The sequence below is a fragment of the Rhinolophus sinicus genome, linkage group LG11 (genome assembly GCF_036562045.2).
Source record: "Rhinolophus sinicus isolate RSC01 linkage group LG11, ASM3656204v1, whole genome shotgun sequence".
NCBI classification, from domain to species: Eukaryota; Metazoa; Chordata; class Mammalia; order Chiroptera; family Rhinolophidae; genus Rhinolophus; species Rhinolophus sinicus.
Window position 1 is genome coordinate 4,539,752 of NC_133760.1, and position 18,604 is coordinate 4,558,355.

Sequence of the window (18,604 nt, forward strand, 5' to 3'; positions counted from 1 at the left end):
TACCATCAGCAATAACGATAAGTGACTCTCGATTTGTTGAGACTAATTACAGTTCAGCTTCTGTGTAGACGACTTTACATACGCCGTATTCTTTAAACCTCCCAAGAACCTGGGAGGTAATAATAGCCCCATTTCTCAGATGGGGAAAATGAAGCATAAACTTAAGGTCTATGCTTCAGAGACATAAGAATAAGTCAGAGACAGAGCTTAGAATGGAATCCAGCTCCTAAGATTCCCAGCTCATCTAGTAACCTCTCTACCCTGGGGAGGGTTCAGACGTCCAGATTTCCCTGTCTAAATGTCCCCTTAATCCTAAAGAACACCAGCAGGCCACCAGAAAACAGGAATACCAATGGAGAGAGAGGAGAGGCTGGGGGTCCTGACTCCTGAGTCTGAGGGAGGACGAGCTGGGGGCCTAGACTCCTAGGTATTGGGGAGGTGGGCACTGTGTCCTGAGCTAAGTGGGATTGAGGAACTAGCTGCCAGGAACCCACCCTGTGGTTCTTTCCCATGGCGACTCACGCTCTACAGGCCACGCCCCGTTTCTGAAAAAGCCCCGCCCACTTTCTTCCCGGCCCCTCCCGTTTCCGTGGATCTTGGAGAAATCAAGTGGAAGGTGCTAGAAAAAACTTGAGAGATCCCTGTGAGGATGGAACAGCGAAAGGAAGAGATTGGGCCTGAGGGGTGAGAGACTCACGACCTGCGCGGACAGAGACCCAGAGAAAAGAGGGCACAGAGAAAATCAGAGTGGTGAATAAAGCCAGAGAAAGTATCAGAGAAAAAAAAAGTCTCAGCTATCATCCCATAGAAAGAATCTTAAGGGATCTTGGTGACAGAGTTGAGCGAGATACTTAGAACTAGACAGAGAGATAAGAACAGGTATTCATGGAACAGAAATTTCAAGAATGGAAGAACCAGGAGAATGGAAGATGTCAGGAACAGTTGTAGGGCTGGAGAAATAATAATAATAATAATAATCTACATTTCTTGAACATGTCCCAGACCCAGCCCTTTAATAGGCACCTTTGATACCATCAAAAGCCATCTTTCGGTATGAAAAATTCAGATTCAGAGTGAGAAAGTGATTTGGGCACAGACACATCGTGAGCAAGACAGGCAGCCTGGAACTGGAACAGAGTTCTGTCTGGTGCTGAAGTTTTGGCAGAGCTGCCTGTCTCTCTGTAAAGAGAGATGGGAAGAAACAGAGAGGGGTGTGGAAGGAGAGAGGGGTGGGGAGAAGGGGGTGAGGGCGGCAGAGGTGGACGCAGAACTCAGGATAGAGAGAAGTGGATGCGGGGAGAAGCCCAGAGGCAGCCAGGCTGCACTAGGAAAGACGTAAGGAGATGATGAGAACCGCTGACTTGATCCTCTTGTCATTCTAGGAACAGCCTGCCCCTGCCATCACCTGGGACTGAGTCGTGGCCCCCTCCGCCTTTCCCAGCCCTGCCACCTGCTCTCTTCGGCACCCCAGATCCAGCCCACCTGGGTCTCCCCGAGAACCTGGCCTCTGTCACGGTCCCCATCCGTCTGGATGCCCTCTCCTACCTTCTGCACAGCGCCCTGATGGGGGCATACACCTTTCAACAGTCCTTGCCCTCCTGCCCCTGCAGCCCCCAAGCAAATTGCCCCCACCCGGGCACCACCACCAAGAGGCCATCCAGGGGACGCAGGGGCTGGGATGTCCCACGCAGGCCAGGCCGGGGCCGGGGCCAGCAGCGATGGGGACCTGGGAGGGCTGAGCAGCCAGAGAAGGGCTGGGCAGGGGGATCTGGGGCTGGCCTCAGGACCCCGCTGATGACACCGCCATCACCACCACCACCGCCTGCCCAGGATGGGAAGAAGGACGTGCAAGGTGCGGAGCCACCCTTGGACCCGTCACCTGTGGCTGAAGACTGGGATGCTGAATACTAGGACTGTGGTGGCGGGGAGGGCACGGCTCGGGGTCACCGCTAGGGTTTTCCTGGAGCCGCCAGCCATGTCAACCCTGTCAAAGATACCCTAAGAAGCATCCAGCTCCCAGCCTTCTTCCCCAAAAACCATGGCTTTAGGAGTGGGGCCTAAGAGTCAGCTGGTGAAATCTGGACCTGACTTTGGATTCCAACCTAAAAAAGCCGTAAACCTCATACCCAGTGACTCTCCCCATTCTGACAGTAACCCCAACTATAGCGACAACCCTCACCTCATTCTCAACCCCAGGGACTCCTCCAACTCCATCCAGACCCCATTCTTAACCCCAAAGCTACTCACAGGTACCTGTGCAGCCCCCACCCCATCCCCACTCTCAATGCCATATTCCCAATCCCACTCATTCCCATCTCCATCCCCATCTACACCCTAGCCCACCTCATTCCCAGCTTCTCCATCCTCACTCCCCACCTGCCTCAGGCCAACCCAATCCTCACCCTTCACCTAAACTGGATCCCAGACCCAGCCCGTCTTCCACCCCCCACCCAGCCCCATCTCGTCCTCAACCTCTTTCTTGTCCCAGCCCCAACTGCTACATGCCCTGTGACCCCACCCGCAAAGAACCCCATAGGCCCAGTATATCCAAACACCACCTCATTTCCTGCCCTGGTTGAGCAATAAATGGATAGCTGTTCTGATGTCTTGTGTCTGTGTGTGTGCTTACGCAGCTCAGGCCAACCCAGTGGGTGCCATGAGCGAGGCCTGTGAAAGGGTGGGAGGGTGGTGGGGTGGTCACAGAGAGAGGCCATAGGGTCAGGGGCTGCAGGGAGGGAGCGCCTGGATCCCTGTGTCAGCAAATTCCATTTGGGGCCTCTGCCACCGTTGCACTTCTGCCTGCTGGAAGCTGCTGGGCCATGGGGCCATTGTGTGGGGAGGCTTAAGGGATTTGGGGGACCCAGGGAGCAAAGAGGCCAGCGACCTGGCTCTACTCAGTCTGCACAGAGGGGCCGAGGCGGACGGAGGGCTCAGGACAGTCGGTGTCATTCAGGTAGGGACCAGGCATGGGACCTGTGAACCCCTCCTCCCCCAAGACTTAGGCCTCCCGTCCTCCAGCTCCTTTCTATCCCAGGGACCTGGTGGGGTCCCAGCATCCAGCCCACCTCCCGGCTTAGGACCTGGGAGTCCAGGTCCCCAGTTCCTATCGTCCCCAAGGATTTGGTGTCCCAGCGCCCAGCCCACCTCCCGGCTTAGGACCTGGAAGTCCAGGCCCCCAGCCCCTTTCCCCTCCAGGACCTACGGGTCTAGGGCTTCAATCTCTCCTCTCTCAGATTTAGGAGTCTAGACTCACAGCCCCTCCTTCCCCAGGACCCAGGAGCCCAGTTCCCCTGCCCTTTCCTCCTCCAGGACAAGGAGGACCCAGGAGTCCAGTTCCTGACCCCATCTCTCCCCTTCCCCACAGATCACCATGTACAGCTTCATGAGTGGCGGCCTCTTCTGTGCCTGGGTGGGGACCATCCTCCTGGTGGTGGCCACAGCTACAGACCACTGGATGCAGTACCGGCTCTCGGGGTCCTTTGCCCACCAGGGCTTATGGCGGTATTGCCTGGGCAGCAAGTGCTACCTGCAGACAGAGAGCATCGGTGAGACTGCGGGGCAGGGTCTGGGTTGTGCTTGGGGTCAGAGCCCTGTGGGGCAGAACCTCACAGCCAAAGGGCCACCAGTTTTGCAGATGGAGAACCCTATGGCTCAGAGAGGGAAAAGGACCAGCCCAAGATCACTCAGCATGGAAGGAAGGGGCAGAGCTGGGATTTCTTCCTACTACAGTTACAGGATGTTACAGGATTGAGGAATTAAATAGGGAGAGGTTACATCTCCTGGCACAGAATAGAAGTCAGGCTAGGGCGGGTGTGGCTGCGGATAGCATTTTCTAAATATTTACTAGGTATTGGGGGATACAAAAATAAGATGGACCCTAAATTTGCTAAATACTGAATGAGGTATTTTTTTATTACTTGCTATGTGCCAGGCCATGATATATATATATATATATATATATAATAAAAGTGGGGATAAGAGTAGTATTTCCAGTATAGGGCTCTTGCAATCTATATTATATACATATATGTATAATATGTATATAATATATATTATGTAATATACTATACCTCTGTGTACCTCTAGAGACACATAGCAATATAGCATATTACACAATATATATTTTATAGAAAGAGAGAAGACTGATCCCCAGTGCTCAATATCTATTCATTCAACACGTTTATTGAGCAACTATTATGTGCTAGACACTAGGTACTGGGCATATAGCAGTGAATGGGAAAGCAAGACCTTGTCCTCACAGAGCTGAGAATTCAGGGGGGAGAGACAGACATCATAAACAAGTTAAAAATAAATAAATAAATAAATAAATAAATAAATAAATAAATAGGACATTTTCAGATATGGGCAAGTAGTACAAAGGAAATGAAATAGAGCAATGGGAGAGAGGATAAAGAATGCTTAGCAGGAAAATATGGGGCATCAGCATTCATTCATTCATCCAACAAATATTTCTCTAAGCCCGTGTGCAAAGCAAACCTCTGCTGTGCGTATCTGTAACATAGAATCAACCCAGGTCCTGTCCTCAGGGAGCAATCAGGCTGGAGGGGGAGATAGGCAAGAAGCACAATATAGAGCATGGGATGAGGATGATGCCTGAGGGACAAAGGGATGTTTTCTGGAAAAGGGGACTTGGGAGTTGGGCTTTGGAGGATGAATAGGAGTTTGCCAGGTGATGAGGAAGGCACTTGCTGAGAGGTGAAGGAGGAACTGGGTTAGGGGGGACATGGAGAGTGGCAAGGCATTCCTGCCCTCAGAGGTAGCAGCCTTCACCATCGAGGTCACGGGAGGCATGGGAGTGACCATGGGGTGCTCTCACAGTGTACTGGAATGCCACTCGTGCCTTCATGATCCTGTCCTCCCTGTCTGCGACCTCCGGCATCATCATGGGCATCCTGGCCTTCGCTCAGCAGCCCACCTTCACCCGCGTCTCCAGGCCCTTCTCTGCTGGCATCATGTTTTTTGCCTCCAGTGAGTGGACCCACCCTTCCCCAACCCTCTTCCCACTCCCTGCCACTCTCTAAGCCCAATCCAGCCCTACTTCCAACACCATTCTTATCTCTGACTCCTCCTCACTCTCAGCTTCGTTCCCAACCTAATTCCAACCCCTCGCCCAGTACCAACTCCAAGACTATTTCTAATTCCACCTCTTCCACCACAGCAGTTCAGTTCTGGCATAACCTCCGGCAGCTAGCTTCAGATCCCACAGGTTTAAGGATATGGCTCCCAAAAAGACCACACCTACTCCAGTTGCAACTAGAGTCCCCAGGCCACCTGCACTTTTGACCTACAAAATTTGAGGGTTCAAATTTGGCTACAAATTTGGGACCCACTCAGGTTTGAAAATTTGCTAGAACAACTCACAGAACTCAGGAGAGCACTATACTGATCATTCCAGTTTTATTCTAAAGGATCACCTCAAGACTAGCCAAAGAAACAGATGCAGAGGGAGAAGCTTGAGAGGGTCTGTCGCCCTCCCAGCATGTCCCAGGAGGCTCTGGTGTGCTCCATCGTCCAGAGTGTTCACTGGAGCTTCATGATTCAATCATTGGCCCGGGGACTGAACTCAATCTCCAGCCACACTCCCCTTCCCAGAGGGGCTGATATCTACTGGAACAGAACTCAACTCTCTATCCCTGTTGGTCTTTCTAGTGACCAGCTCTCATCCTGAGTCATCTCAGCTCAACAACAGGTGGGATCCCAGAGGCTCAAGAATAGCAAAGACACTCTCATAACTCAGGAAATTACAAGGATTTAGAGCCAGCCTCCCAGGAACCAGAGACAACCCTACCCCTTTCCCACTCCCTGTCCGTCTTTGCTCTCACTTTCAACTCAATGTCCTCACCCTTATCTCCACCTCCACCCACCTTATCTCACCCCTTTCCTCAATCTCACGTCCATCCCATCTCCACACCTAACCCCCCCCCCCATCCCAACTCCCACCCACACCCTCTTCTCCCCAGCCTTTTTCGTCCTGCTGGCCTTGGCCATTTACACTGGAGTCACCGTCAGCTTCCTCGGTCGCCGCTTTGGGGACTGGCGCTTTTCCTGGTCTTACATCCTGGGCTGGGTGGCCTTGCTCATGACCTTCTTTGCAGGTACGGGGGTTGATGGTGGGAAGGGCAGTGTCTGGGGCAGAGCGGGCAACACTCCAGAGGGTGAGACGATGGGTGTCCCACGCGGTCCCCCAGCACTGAGCCAGAAGGCAGACCCCAGGCCCTGTGGGCACCTGGAGAGAAAGGAAATGCTGGGGCAGGGGCTTGGGGGGCGTCCAGTGGGACCTTTTCTCACACAGGAATTTTCTACATGTGTGCCTACCGGATGCATGAATGTCGGCGCCTGTCCACGCCCCGCTGAGCCCAAATGTATCCACCAACTTCTCCTGGAAGTTAAAATGAGGGAGAGGAGGAATGGGAGAAGAGGAGGGGAGGGTCTAGAGGTCTGAAATCCCGGTTCCTGGGGTCATGAGGGGGCTCGCTCCTGGAGTCTGGCTGGGGGCTCCTGACTCCCGAATCCAGTGGGGGAAGAAGGAAGAATCGGGCCTGGTGGGAGGGAGTCGAGAAGACTCAAGTCCCCACTTGTCAGTAGGGGAGGGGTGTCTGAGAAATGGAATATCCATTAGAGCAAGTTTTTGGAGTCTAATAAAACTGACGTGAAACTATTATAGTGTGACCCTGAGGGTTGGGGTGAGTGTGGTGGATGGGGTGGTGGGGGAGTGTTAATGGCAGCTCAACCTGCTATTTCTGAAGGCATGCGGACAGAGATAAATCACCCAGCCCCCACCCAGAGGACAGTTCAAATTCTAGGAAATTGATGTGTAGGTCCAATTCTGACACCAATTCCTATGTGTATGTTTCCCCCCACACCACCAAGCGATTAACTCGATTCTGATGTCATCTACCTGGAGATGACAGATAACTTGTGATCAGATATCACAAGTTAAGGGCTCAGTCCTACAAGACTGCCCCCTGCTTCAGATGCTAATTGCCAGTTCAGGTTGTCACCTGTGCTTCTGCCCAACCATCTGTAGATCGGAGGTTCCCATGACCTCCTCCTTAAGTTCCATTAACTTGCTAGAGCGTCTCACAGAACTCAGAGAAACGTTTTACTTACTAGAGCACTGGTTCATTATAAAAGGTATAACTCAGGAACAGCAAGATGGAAGAGATGCACAGGGCCAGGTAGTTGGAAAGGGTGCCAAGAAGCTTCCATGGCCTCTCCAAGGTCACCATTCTCCCCAAATCTCCAAGTGCTCACCAACCTGGAAGCTCCCCGAACCCTCTCCTTTTGGGTTATTATGGTGGTTTCATTACATAGGCACGATTGATTAAATCCTTGGCCATTGGTGATTGAACTCAGCCTCCAACTTCTCTCTCCTCCCCAAGGTCAGGGGCTGAGACTGAAAGTTCCAATCCTCTAATCACATGGTTGGCTCCACTAGCAACCACTCCCCATCCTTAGATGGGGTTCAAAAGTCACCTCATTAACATAGCAAAACAAACTCCTTTGTGGCTTTCATCACTTAAGAAATTCCAGGGGTTCTAGGAGCTGTCTCAATCAGGACTCAGACCAAATATATATATATATATTTTGTTATAAATCACAATATTACAGTAGGATAACAGGATAAGTGAAAAGCTCTGTGGAAGAACAACTTCCCAGCCCACCAGCCTAGCCCCACTTCCAGTTGGCTCTCCCAACCTCCTCCCCTCTCCCTGATAGGCCCCCACAACTAGAAACACCAGAACGCTGAGCCTTCACCTCCTGCACCTGCCTCTTCACACACCACTCATGACCTTGACCTTCTCTTCATTCACTCATTCATTAGTTCATTCAATAAACTGATGCTCACTGCCGTGAGATTTACTGATGCCAATCATAAATTAATAAGACTATTTAGCAAGGATGATTCTAATAATATTTATCATAGTCTATGCTTATAATTGTTTCATTAATAGAGGCTTACTCCCTACCCATAACATTTATTGGGGCCTCCTCAAAAAAACAGTCATACTATACTCATAGAGGCTTCTCATAATAATAATAATGATAATTGAGGCCTTCTCTAATAATACTTTACCGAGGCCTCTTTAAGTAGAAATATTTACTGAGGCTTATGCCAGCAGTATTTCCAGGGGCTTACTCTACTCTAGCAATGATAATGAGGTTACAACTTCAGATTCACACCTCAAACTTCTTACTCAACATTTCCACTTGAAGAGAAGAGGCATCTCAAACCTCACATATATGACACTGAGTTCCTGATATCTCTCACACCCCACGTCTGCTCCTCCCACAGTCTCCCCCATCTTAGTAAATGATACCTCTATTTTTTTTTTTTTTTTGGTATGGAGTGTCGACAGCTTCTTTATTTTTTACTTATTTTTATTAAAACATATTTTTTTCAGTTAGAGTTGACAATATTTTATATTACTTTCAGGTGTACAGCATAGTGGTTAGACATTTATATAATTTATGCCGTGATTTCCTTCACTAGTCTAGTACCCACGTGGCACCATAGATAGCACCATTGGTGGGATAGCAAATTGGTGCAGCTACTACGGAAAACAGTATGGAGACTCCTCAAAAAATTGAAAACAGAACTTCCAGGCAGCCGAATGGTTCAGTTGGTTGGAGCGCGAGCTCTCAACAACAAGGTTGCCAGTTCAGTTCCTTTATATGGGATGGTGGGCTGTGCCCCCTGCTACTAAAGATTGAAAATGGCATCTGGACTTTGAGCTGAGCTGCAACCTCCACAACTAGATTGAAGGACAACGACTTAGAGCTGATGGGCCCTGGAGAAACACTGTTCCTCAATTAAAAATAAAATTTAAAAGTAAACAAAATAGAACTTCCTTATGACCCAGCAATTCCACTTCTGGGTGTTTATCTGAAGAAATCCATGACAACACCATTTTTATCCGGCTGCTCAAGCCACAATGGTTGGGGTCATCCTCAGCTTTCTTTTTGTCACATGCCACAGCTGATTCATCAGCAAATAGTGTCGACTCTACCTTTGAAATGCGTTCAGAATTTGACTCTGTCTTGCTCAGCCAGTTACCACTCTGATGCAAGCCGCCATCATCTATCACCTGGCTTGTGGCCACCTCTTCCTAACCTCCTCTGCCCCTGCCCGTGCCCTTCCCCCTGCCCCTGCAGTTCATTCTCTGGGCAGCATCTAGAGTGTTGTTCTTTTAAAAAATTAAACTTTATTGGGGTGACAATTGTTACTAAAGTTACATAAGTTTCAGGTGTACAATTCTGTAATACATCATCCATAAATCCCATTGTGTGTTCACCACCCAGAGTCAGTTCTCCTTCCATCACCATATATTTGATCCCCTTTACCCTCATCTACCATCCCCATCCCCCCTTACCCTCTGGTAACCACTAAACTATTGTTTGTGTCTATGAGGTTTTGTTTCTTCATTTGTTTGTCTTGTTTTTTTTTTGTTGTTTTTGGTTTATATACCACATATCAGTGAAATCATATGGCTCTCAACTTTTTCTGTCTGATTTACTTCACTCAGCATTATAATCTCAAGATCCACCCATGTTGTTGCAAATGACACTATTTCATCTTTTCTTATGGCAGAATAGTATTCCATTGTGTATATATACCACATCTTCTTTATCCAATCATCTATCGAAGGACACTTTGGTTGTTTCCATGTCTTGACCACCATAAATAAAGCTGCAATAAACATCGGAGCACATATATCTTTACAGATAAATGTTTTCAGATTTCCTAGGTAGATACCCAGGAGAGTGCTTGCTGGGTCATATGGTAATTTTATTCTTAATTTTTTGAGGAACCTCCACACCACCTTCCATAGCGGCTGCACCAGTCTGTATTCCCACCAACAGTGTCTGAGGGTTCCTTTTTCTCCACAGCCTCTCCAACACTTATTATTTGTCTTGTTGATGATAGCCATTCTGACTGGGGTGAGGTGATATCTCATTGTGGTTTTTATTTGCATGTCTCTGATGATTAGTGATGTTGAGCATTTTTTCATATGTGTATTGGCCATTTGTATGTCCTCTTTGGAGAAATGTCTAGTCAGGTCCTCTGCTCATCTTTTAATTGGATTGGTTTTTTTTTTGTTGAGTTGCATGAGTTCCTTGTATATTTTGGATATTAATCCCTTATCGGAAGCGTTGTTTGCAAAAATCTTTTCCCATTTGGTTGGTTGCCTCTTTTAGAGGGTTTTTTATTAAAGTCATGTCGCTCCTGCTCTAAGCCCTCCAGTGGCTCCCATCTCAGATGAAAAGCTAAAGCCTATCAAGGTCATACAAAATGCCAGGGTTCTGTCCCCGGCTAACTCTCTGACTTAATCCCCCCTCACTCGCTGGAGTTCAGGGGTCCCCAAGGCTGACTTAGGGTTCAATGAGTTGCTAGAAGGACTCACAGAGCTCAGGAAAACTGTTACACTCATAGTTGCAGTTTATTACAGTGAAAGGATACAGTTTAAAATAAGCGAAGGGATGAGCCTTATCAGGCAGCATCTAGGAGAGACCAGGTGTGAGATTCCAGTTATCTCTCCGCAGTGGAGTCTAAGGACAGCACCTCCCCGACAATGATGTGTGATAACACACATGGAGTGCTGCCAACCAGAGGAGCTCGTGTCTAGGGTTTGTTTGTTTTTAATTCAGAACAAGTTTTCTTTTACCAAATAATTTTTTTTCAATTACAGTTGACATACAATATCAGTTTCAGGTGTACAATACAGTGGTTCGACATTTATATACCTTACAAAGAGATCACCCCAATAAATCTAGTAGCCATCTGACACTACACATAGTTATTACAATATTATTGACTATATTCCCTATGCTGTACTTTATATCCCCATGACAACCAATTTGTACATCTTAATCCCTCCCCCCTTTTCACCCATCCCTCCACCCCCCTCTCATCTGGTTTTCAAAATGTTCTCTGTATCTGTGATTCTGTTTCTGTTTTGTTTGTTCATTTATTTTGTTCTTTAGAGTCCACATATAAGTGAAATTGTATGATATTTGTCTTTCTCTGTCTGACTTGCTCCAGTCAGCACAGTACCCTCTAAGTCCATCCATGTTGTTTCAGATGGAAAGGTTTGATTCTTTATTTTATGTCTGAGTAAAGTTCCATTGTATACGAGTATATGTACCACCTCCTCTTTATCCATTCATCCACTGGTGGACAGCAGGCTGCCTCCACATCTTGGCCATTGTGCACAATGCTGCAATGCACATATGGATGCACAGGTGCCCTCAAAGTAGTGTTTTAGGTTTCTTCAGATAAATGTCCAGAAACGGAATTACTGGGTCTTTCTTTGTCTCTTGTTACAGCTTTTGTTTTAAAGTCTGTTTTGTCTGGTATAATTATTGCTACCCCAACTTTTTGTTTGCTTGTTTCCATTTTCATGAGCTATCTTTCTCCATCCCTTTACTTTCAGTCTGTGTGTGGTCTCTTTAGGCAGCATATGTAAAGATCTCCTTTTTATCCATTCAGCCACCCTCTGTGTTTCGACTGGAGCATTTAATCCATTTACATTTTAAGTAATTATTGATAGATATTACTTATTGCCATTTTGTTATTCATTTTTTTAATCTTTTTTTTTCTTCTTCTTGTTCAGTTTAGGGTTTTTATTGGAGGTCAGTTTCGTAGGCATGAATCACTCAAAAGGCTGCCCTTAGTTATTCAGTCTCCAGCCTCTCCAGGGGTCAAACTGATGAAGTGCAACCCAAGCCCTTCTGCCCCCATAAACCACGCTAATAGCATAAACTATCTGGTGTGGCCCAAGGACTCCAGGTAAACAGAAGCAATTATCAGGCAGGACATTCCAAGGGCTTAGAGGTTCCCTCCAGGAGCCAAGCAAAGTCAACCTTTCGTTGGTCAATGGTTGTGGTGGTGGTGGTGGTGGTGGTGGTACTTAGGGAAATGAGAAACAGGGTTACAGCCTTGAACCTGAAAATGAGATGAAGATGAAAAAGGGCAGGGTTGAGGTAGGAGTTACAGGGTTTGGGGAGAAGTGTGAAGAAGGAAGTGGGTGTGGGTCTGGGGCTGGAGTTGGGACTGGATATATGATTAGGTGTGGGAATGGGAATGTGGATAGGGTGAAGTCTTAGGATGAGGCTGGGCTTGGGTTTGGGGGTGAGGGTTAGTTTGGGGTTGGATTTGCAAATAAGAATGGGGTTACATTGGAGGATAGGGATGGAGTTAAATTAGAGATTGGAGCTGGGGTGAAGAAATGAATTGTGTTTGGGATCGAGGATGGGATTGGGTTTAGAGTTGGTTTGAGGAATTGAGCTGGAGCTGGATTATGGATGGCGTTGAGTTTAGAGTTGGGTTTGGAAATGAGAATGGGGTTAGGCTGGGAATTGGGGGGGGTTGAGTTTGAGCTTGGAGCTACCGTTAAGAATGGGGTTGGGGGGCAGCTGGATGGCTCAGTTGGTTAGAGCGTGAGCTCTTAGCAACAGGGTTGCTGGTTCAATTCCCACATGAGCCAGTGAGCTGTGTCCTCCACAACTAGATTGAAGGACAACAACTTGACTTGGAGCTGATGGGACCTGGAAAAACACACTGTTCCCCGATTTAAAAAAATTAAAAACAAACAAACAAACAAACAAACAACAACAACAAAACTAACCAAACTAACCAGGCTTTACCTAAAGCTGAATCTTTAAAAAAAAAAAAAAAGAATGGGGTTCGGTTTGGAGATGAAATGGGATTGGGTTGGGTTGGGTTGGGTTGGAGGACAGGGATGGGGTTGGGTTTGGGATGGGGTCAAGATCACAGGTGGGCTCTGTGCTCTGACTGGCCCCTCACCACACACCTGTAGCCCAGACTTCCTGAAGCCTGTCATGCTGTTCCTGGCCAGAGCCATGTCCACAGCCATTTTTATTGTGCTGGTGCCCCTGCAGCTGGTGACCTGGCTCCACCTCTTATAGCCTCATGACCATGTTCTCAGGAGGGGCCCGTTACCTCACTGGTGAGGGTCTGGGTGAGGGATGGGGGCTGCAAACTGGAGTCTCCAACAAAGGAAGATGAATGGCCTTCTGGGTCACTGGTTCTCCCTTTCTCCAGCTGTCCTGGGTCTGCTGGTTCATTTGTCTTCACAACAGAGGTCCTCTTCAGGGCCATTCCAGCTTCATAGAGGTCAAGTTTGCCTGGGCCTTCTGCCTGAGCTGTGGCACTGTCACCTTATACCTGCTCATAGGTGAGGTGCTGCCCAGGACCTGAGGCTGATGTGGGAGGAGGAGGCTCATGCTTGGAGGGCCAAAGGGTCCTGCACTGACATCCCTGCGCCTGGCCCCCCGCCAGGTACCATGATCCTCGTGATGAAGCCGGCCATGCTCAAAGCAGAGTGTGGTGAACTCATTTATCAGATGTGGATGTGAGTGTGTCTTCCCTTCCAAAGACTTTCAGAATTGTGATTCTCCACTTTTTGCCTGCCCTGAGCATAAGCTCCAAAGAGGGATCCAGGAGTCTGAGGCCCCGCATGCCGTCCTACCACCCCTTCCTCCCTCAGGATGTGGCATCCATGTCTCCAGCTCCTTCCTCCTTCAGGCCCAGGCATCCTGGCCTCCTGCCCCCTCCTTTTGTGGAGACCCTAGTGTGGGTTCCCCCACCCCCACCACCCCAGAACGGAAGATTGCAGAACCCACAGGAAAACATGACGCATCCCCAACTGTCCCCTCTGGCCACATCCCCCCTGCCATTGAACTCACACCCTGGCCTCATTTGCCACCTCCACCTCTGAGCCTCCAAGCCTCTCTCTCACCTCTTCCGGCAGGCCCCTTCTGGTGCTGAAGGCTCCTAGGGTGGGAGGCACAGAATCTGAGCTAGAGAGGCAGGTTCTGAACCACCAACCAAACCACTGATGATGAGACACCCTTCCCCACCATACAGTGTGAGGACCTTGGGGAGGGGAGACATTATCGGTGCAATCCAGGAAGGGAGGTATGTGACAAGAGTAGCTTGCCAGTAACTGAACTGGGGGGAACAGAAGCAGCCTGCTCTTACAGAGCACGGGCCGCCTAGCCACGCAGACTGCTTGCCGGCTTCTTTTTCTTGAGCTCAGGCGAGCGAGGAGTCCGGTGCACAGCTTCCTCCTCTCTCAGAGACCCAGAGACCAGGATCACCAGCCTCTTCAACCTCCAGAACCCAGAAACCAACGCTCACCCTCATGGAGCCCTGCCGGTCGCTGGCCCTGCTGGCTGGCTCCCTGGGCCTGATAGCTATCCTTGTTGCTTTGAGCACGGATTTCTGGTTCGAGGCCATAGGGCCCACATGTTCATCTCACTCAGGCCTCTGGCCAAAAGGGAATCAGGACCTTGTAGTACTGACAGCAGGTAAGGGGACGTGGTCTCTCGTGGGGGGAACTGCCTGAGGGGACAGGCCCTCAGAGGACTTGTATCTGAGCAGGCTACATCCGTGTGACGCAGACCTTCAGCATTCTGGCCGCCCTGCATGGCCTGGTGTCTGTGGGCCTGCTGGTCCTGTCCTGCATCCCTTCGCTATCTGCCCCCGGCCGTGGGCCCCTTTTCTCGTCCATCACAGCTTTTGCAGCAGGTAAGGACTCCAGGCAGCCTGGGGGGCACTGGGAACTCTGAGTTCCCACAGAGGAGCAGAGCAGGCTCTCTTGTTTTTGTCCCCAGCCCTCTCTGTGATGGTGGCCATGGTGGTCTATACCAGTGAGCGGTGGAGCCAACCTGGACACCCCCAGATTCAGACCTTCTTCTCCTGGTCCTTCTACCTAGGCTGGGTTTCGGTTCCCCTCTTTCTCAGTGCAGGTGACTGCTGCCCCGGGAGCTTGGGAAGGCCTGCCGGGGGCTATGAGGGAGCAGGGTGGGGATAAATGCTAACCTCCCCGGCCACCCCAGGTGGCCTGAGTCTAGGTGCTCACTGCAGTGCCCCCCGGCCTGGCTACGACACCTTGTGAGCCGCAGGCGAGGACAGAGGACAGCAGGATGGGTTTGGAGCACCCTTCTCTGAAAGCATCATCAGGAGAAATGGGAACACCTGGCCCTCCCTCGGCCCTCACCCCCAGCCCTTTCACAGCCCCTTCATTTGTTTCTTTATTCATTCAACAAAAATTTGCTGGAAGCTTGTTATTCTGAGATTTATTGAACCACAGCATAAGCCAACAGCACACCAGCTCCATGGTGGGCGATACTCAGAAAAGAGTCAGACCCTCAACCTGCTTTCCGGGGACTCCTGCCCAGTGTGGGGCCCAGTGTGCACTCAGGCACTGCCCCACGTCCTTCTCTTCCCTCCTCCTTCTCCCTTTCTGTCTGTTTTCTTTGTCCTTCTTTCTCTTTTCTTCCCTGTGTTTCACTTTAGCACTCTTTCCTTCTTGCTACCTCTGACTTTGTCACCTCATCTTCACTCTAGTCCTCCTTGCTCATTTCATTAATTCATTCACTCCTTCTGCTGGCTTTTCCTGAGCCCATCCTTTCTGCCGGAACTCGCTGGGGATGCTGACATGAGTCAGACCTGGGCCCTGACCACTGGGGGCTGCAAGTCCAGTGGGGGGAGACTGTTAATACAGACAGGATGGCAGGAAGAGCCCAGGGAGGGCACGGGACAAAGGCTGACCCTCTTATGGGGGTGGAAGTGGGCTTACTGGGGAGAGGGTGTGTAGGGACTTCTGGAGGGCCAAGGAAAGGTAGGTAATCCAGGCAGAGGGATCCCAAGGTGGAGGCATGAGAAGGCCGGAAGTGTTCAGAGGATGGAGAATGGTGCTTTGTGGCTGGGATGTAGGATGGGGGTGGAGGTGGAAAATGAGGATGGAGAGCTGGGTGTGAGCCAGGACCCCTCATGGCCACAACTGACTCTCTCCTGAGGGGAGCGGGGAGCCAGGCTGTGCAGCTCCAGGTGCCAGAAAGCCCTCTGTGCAGCATGGGTGCGGGGGGCAGGGAAGAAAGGAAAAGAGCTACTTGGCAATGTAACAGGTGCAGCATGAGGCAGGACCAGGCCTGACTGGGATCAGGGCATGAGATGGAAAGGAGCGAAGGAGCCAGATACAGGGCGCAGGAGGAACCGGACTTGGGGATCCAAGGGTGAGGGGCAGGAAGGGAGCAAGTGGCCAGGGGTGGGACACTGAGGTCATCCCTGGTTTGGTGGAAGATGCTGAGTCAGGTGGGAGGCGGTTGAGTGCCTGGGGTCTGGGAGACAGCCAGGAACAGGCCAGTTTAAGGCGTGGGAGAGAGACCTGGACTGGAGTGTGGGGTGCTATCAGAGCATCATGGCCCCTGGAGCTGTGGTACTGAGGAAGCTCACCTGGTAGAAGGTGCAGGAAGGAGCCTCCTGGAAGACCGGCATTGAGAAGTGAAGGGAGCGGGAGGAGCAGGAACCTATGTGGGGGCCTGGGAGGCACAGTCAGAGCTGGAGACCAGGAGCACTTATGGGGTAAAGGAAAGAGGAGTTTCTAGAAGGACATGGCCTACCATGTCAGGGCCCTCACACTCCCCCCAGACCTGCCATCTGACTCCAAGCCATCACTCTACTAGGAGAGCTGCCTGTGTGTGTGGATGCGTGAGTGGGTGGTTATCTCTTTAAATGGTGGCTGGGAGGGGTGGTTCTGGAACTCTTGTTGCCTCACAGAGGCCCAGACTCCCTCCCCCACCTCTCTGGGCTCTGTGTCTAAGAAGGCCTGGGAGCTAGATGTGTCACTTAGGTGGGTGTGTGTGTGGGGGGCACTGGACAGGCCAAAGGGACTTTCCACTGGGGGATGGAAGTCTCTGGAAAACAGCGAGATTCCTAAGCAGTGACTCCTGGGAGGGAAGGTCTCCAAGTTTCCAGTTAGGGGTACTGGGGGAGGGGCCCACAGAATGAGAGCAACTGAGGGGAGGCATCTCCACGTCCCCAGAAACAGGGGCACCAGGCAAGGCTGGGACATGGAGAGGCTTGAGGGAGGGGGTGTCAGGGACTTGAAGGAACCAGGAGATGGGTCTGGGGGTGGGAGGAATGTTGGCCAATACTGTGTGTGTGGACCCCTGCAGCAGCCTCCCTGGCATGGGGGTGAAGCGGAGCCTTCAGAGCGGGGGCACCCTGCTGGGCTTCTTGGCCAATATCCTCATGATTCTCTCCACTGCCACCAACTACTGGATCCGCTTCCCCGGGGGCCACAGTGGCCTGTGGCAGGAGTGCAATGGCGGCATCTGCTCCAACATGTCCTGCCAGAGTGAGGCCCAGCCGCCCGGATGTCAGACCCCCACTGCACAGACTACCCCAGCACTGACCACAGCTGGCTCCCTTGCTCAGCACAAGAGCTAGGAACGTCCTACCCCATCCCTTCCGCTGCAGCTTCAGATCTAGCTGCCCCTCCGTGACCCAGGCCACCACGGATTTCACAACCCCTCATGACAACTTCCAAGTCCCTATCCGAACCCCTGACTCTTCTCCCAGGCCCATACCGGAGGGCGGGGGCGGTGGCCAGGGACCGCGCTAGCGCTGGGCTGAGGCGGCCGGCTCTCCCCAGCCATGCAGGCGGTGACAGGGGCGTGCATGGTACTGGCGGCGGGCTCTGGCATCGTGGGCTTGGTGATGGGGCTGCGGATTCTCTGCCACCAGGGGGACTCGCGGGGCCAGACTACGAGCGCTATCTTCTTTCTCTGCGGTGAGACCGCAGCGGGCCCCCAGGCTCAGGGTGGGCCTGGGGGAACCCAGCGGAGGAGAGGGGCTGGAGACGCAGAGGTGGGGGCAGGGGTAGGGCGGAGCCTGGAAAGAGATGGGCGTGGCCTGTTCGAGCGGGGCGGTGGGTCCAGAAGGGGCAAGACCTGGGACGGTGGGCGCGGTCTAGGTGGGGCCTGCATGCAGTCCCCCTTGCCAAGCTCACCCCGCGGGTGGGCGGTGCCCAGGCCTGCTGCTGCTGATCGTCTTGACAGGCTACACCGCGAAGAATGCGTGGAAAAACGACGTCTTCTTCTCCTGGTCCTATTTTTCGGGGTGGCTGGCTTTACCCTTCTCATTTCTCGCGGGTAACTTGGACAGCGGGAAGAGGGTGAAGGAGACTGTCCAAGGGACACCCCCTCCACGCAGAGACTCCCTAGCCGCCCTCCCAAGAACCCCCATTTTGACCTCTCAAGGACTCCCCAGTACACTCACTCCACTCCGACTATTGCAGACCCGGCAGAGACGCCCTGGAGCTTCAAACCCCAGGCTCCAGGGCCCTCCCGGCCACCCACCCCAAGGCCCACCGTCCTCTACCCGTCCTCCGTTTCCCTCCCGCTAGGCTTCTGCTTGCTGCTGGCGGACATGATCTTGCAGAGCACAGAGGCCATCAGTGGGTTCCCCGTGTGCTTGTGACCACAGCCTGCCTGGGGCAGAATAAAGGATCGGCTTCCATTGCCGCGGCTCCGCCTGCCTTTCTGGGGGACGTGAGAACGCGGTCACAGGCGACATGAACAGACGTGGAACACGAACAGGAAGAGCACGGGGGTACATGGAGCCTCAGGAAGGACATGAGGACATGAACCTATAGGGAACACGGAGACCTGGAGGGCACGGGCATGGAGACACGAACCTGGAGTGGATAAGGGACATGGATGTGGGGGGCAACGGGCACACGGGGGAGTGGGGTCAGGAGGGGATGGGCGC

At 51.5% G+C, this 18,604-nt stretch overlaps 4 protein-coding genes across 7 annotated transcripts; all 4 read left to right on the forward strand.

The window, feature by feature from the left end:
- Positions 1–649: 649 nt before the first annotated feature.
- On the forward strand, positions 650–1,969 carry LG11H19orf84 (linkage group 11 C19orf84 homolog). The gene is made up of 2 exons (XM_019718297.2): positions 650–684; positions 1,383–1,969. Exons 1-2 carry the CDS (start codon positions 650–652, stop codon positions 1,909–1,911), a joined length of 564 nt encoding a protein of 187 aa, XP_019573856.1. The 3' UTR covers positions 1,912–1,969.
- Positions 1,970–3,370: 1,401 nt separating this feature from the next.
- On the forward strand, positions 3,371–6,375 carry LIM2 (lens intrinsic membrane protein 2). Its single transcript, XM_019718295.2, has 4 exons — positions 3,371–3,545; positions 4,840–4,989; positions 5,982–6,116; positions 6,314–6,375. Exons 1-4 carry the CDS (start codon positions 3,371–3,373, stop codon positions 6,373–6,375), a joined length of 522 nt encoding a protein of 173 aa, XP_019573854.1.
- Positions 6,376–13,752: 7,377 nt separating this feature from the next.
- Positions 13,753–15,109, forward strand: NKG7 (natural killer cell granule protein 7). The gene is made up of 4 exons (XM_019718301.2): positions 13,753–14,355; positions 14,429–14,575; positions 14,662–14,796; positions 14,887–15,109. Exons 1-4 carry the CDS (start codon positions 14,190–14,192, stop codon positions 14,943–14,945), a joined length of 507 nt encoding a protein of 168 aa, XP_019573860.1. The 5' UTR covers positions 13,753–14,189; the 3' UTR covers positions 14,946–15,109.
- A 1,591-nt stretch (positions 15,110–16,700) lies between these two features.
- Positions 16,701–18,354, forward strand: CLDND2 (claudin domain containing 2). Of its 4 annotated transcripts, none has more exons than XR_012490396.1 (4): positions 16,701–17,189; positions 17,487–17,701; positions 17,866–17,985; positions 18,240–18,354. XR_012490396.1 is itself a non-coding variant. In XM_074315588.1 (4 exons), the coding sequence occupies exons 1-4, from the start codon at positions 16,952–16,954 to the stop codon at positions 18,311–18,313; spliced, it is 570 nt and encodes a 189-aa protein (XP_074171689.1). In that variant the 5' UTR covers positions 16,701–16,951; the 3' UTR covers positions 18,314–18,354. The 4 variants fall into 4 exon arrangements, 3 of the variants coding, with proteins under 3 accessions (XP_074171689.1, XP_074171690.1, XP_074171688.1); XM_074315588.1 differs by having other exon boundaries at positions 17,487–17,624; XM_074315589.1 differs by having other exon boundaries at positions 17,866–18,354.
- Positions 18,355–18,604: the final 250 nt, after the last annotated feature.

Excerpts from the sequence above, each read along its gene's own strand:
- LG11H19orf84 (XM_019718297.2), top strand. The coding sequence starts at position 650 with ATGGAACAGCGAAAGGAAGAGATTGGGCCTGAGGG. Across the intron at positions 685-1,382 it reads GAAGAGATTGGGCCTGAGGG|GAACAGCCTGCCCCTGCCAT; the intron begins GTGAGAGACTCA and ends TTGTCATTCTAG.
- LIM2 (XM_019718295.2), top strand. The coding sequence starts at position 3,371 with ATGTACAGCTTCATGAGTGGCGGCCTCTTCTGTGCCTGGGTGGGGACC. Across the intron at positions 3,546-4,839 it reads CCTGCAGACAGAGAGCATCG|TGTACTGGAATGCCACTCGT; the intron begins GTGAGACTGCGG and ends GTGCTCTCACAG. Across the intron at positions 4,990-5,981 it reads CATCATGTTTTTTGCCTCCA|CCTTTTTCGTCCTGCTGGCC; the intron begins GTGAGTGGACCC and ends TCTTCTCCCCAG.
- NKG7 (XM_019718301.2), top strand. The coding sequence starts at position 14,190 with ATGGAGCCCTGCCGGTCGCTGGCCCTGCTGGCTGGCTCCCTGGGCCTG. Across the intron at positions 14,356-14,428 it reads CCTTGTAGTACTGACAGCAG|GCTACATCCGTGTGACGCAG; the intron begins GTAAGGGGACGT and ends GTATCTGAGCAG. Across the intron at positions 14,797-14,886 it reads TCCCCTCTTTCTCAGTGCAG|GTGGCCTGAGTCTAGGTGCT; the intron begins GTGACTGCTGCC and ends CGGCCACCCCAG.
- CLDND2 (XM_074315587.1), top strand. The coding sequence starts at position 16,952 with ATGGGTCTGGGGGTGGGAGGAATGTTGGCCAATACTGTGTGTGTGGAC. Across the intron at positions 17,190-17,486 it reads CTCCAACATGTCCTGCCAGA|CCATGCAGGCGGTGACAGGG; the intron begins GTGAGGCCCAGC and ends GGCTCTCCCCAG. Across the intron at positions 17,625-17,865 it reads CGCTATCTTCTTTCTCTGCG|GCCTGCTGCTGCTGATCGTC; the intron begins GTGAGACCGCAG and ends GGCGGTGCCCAG.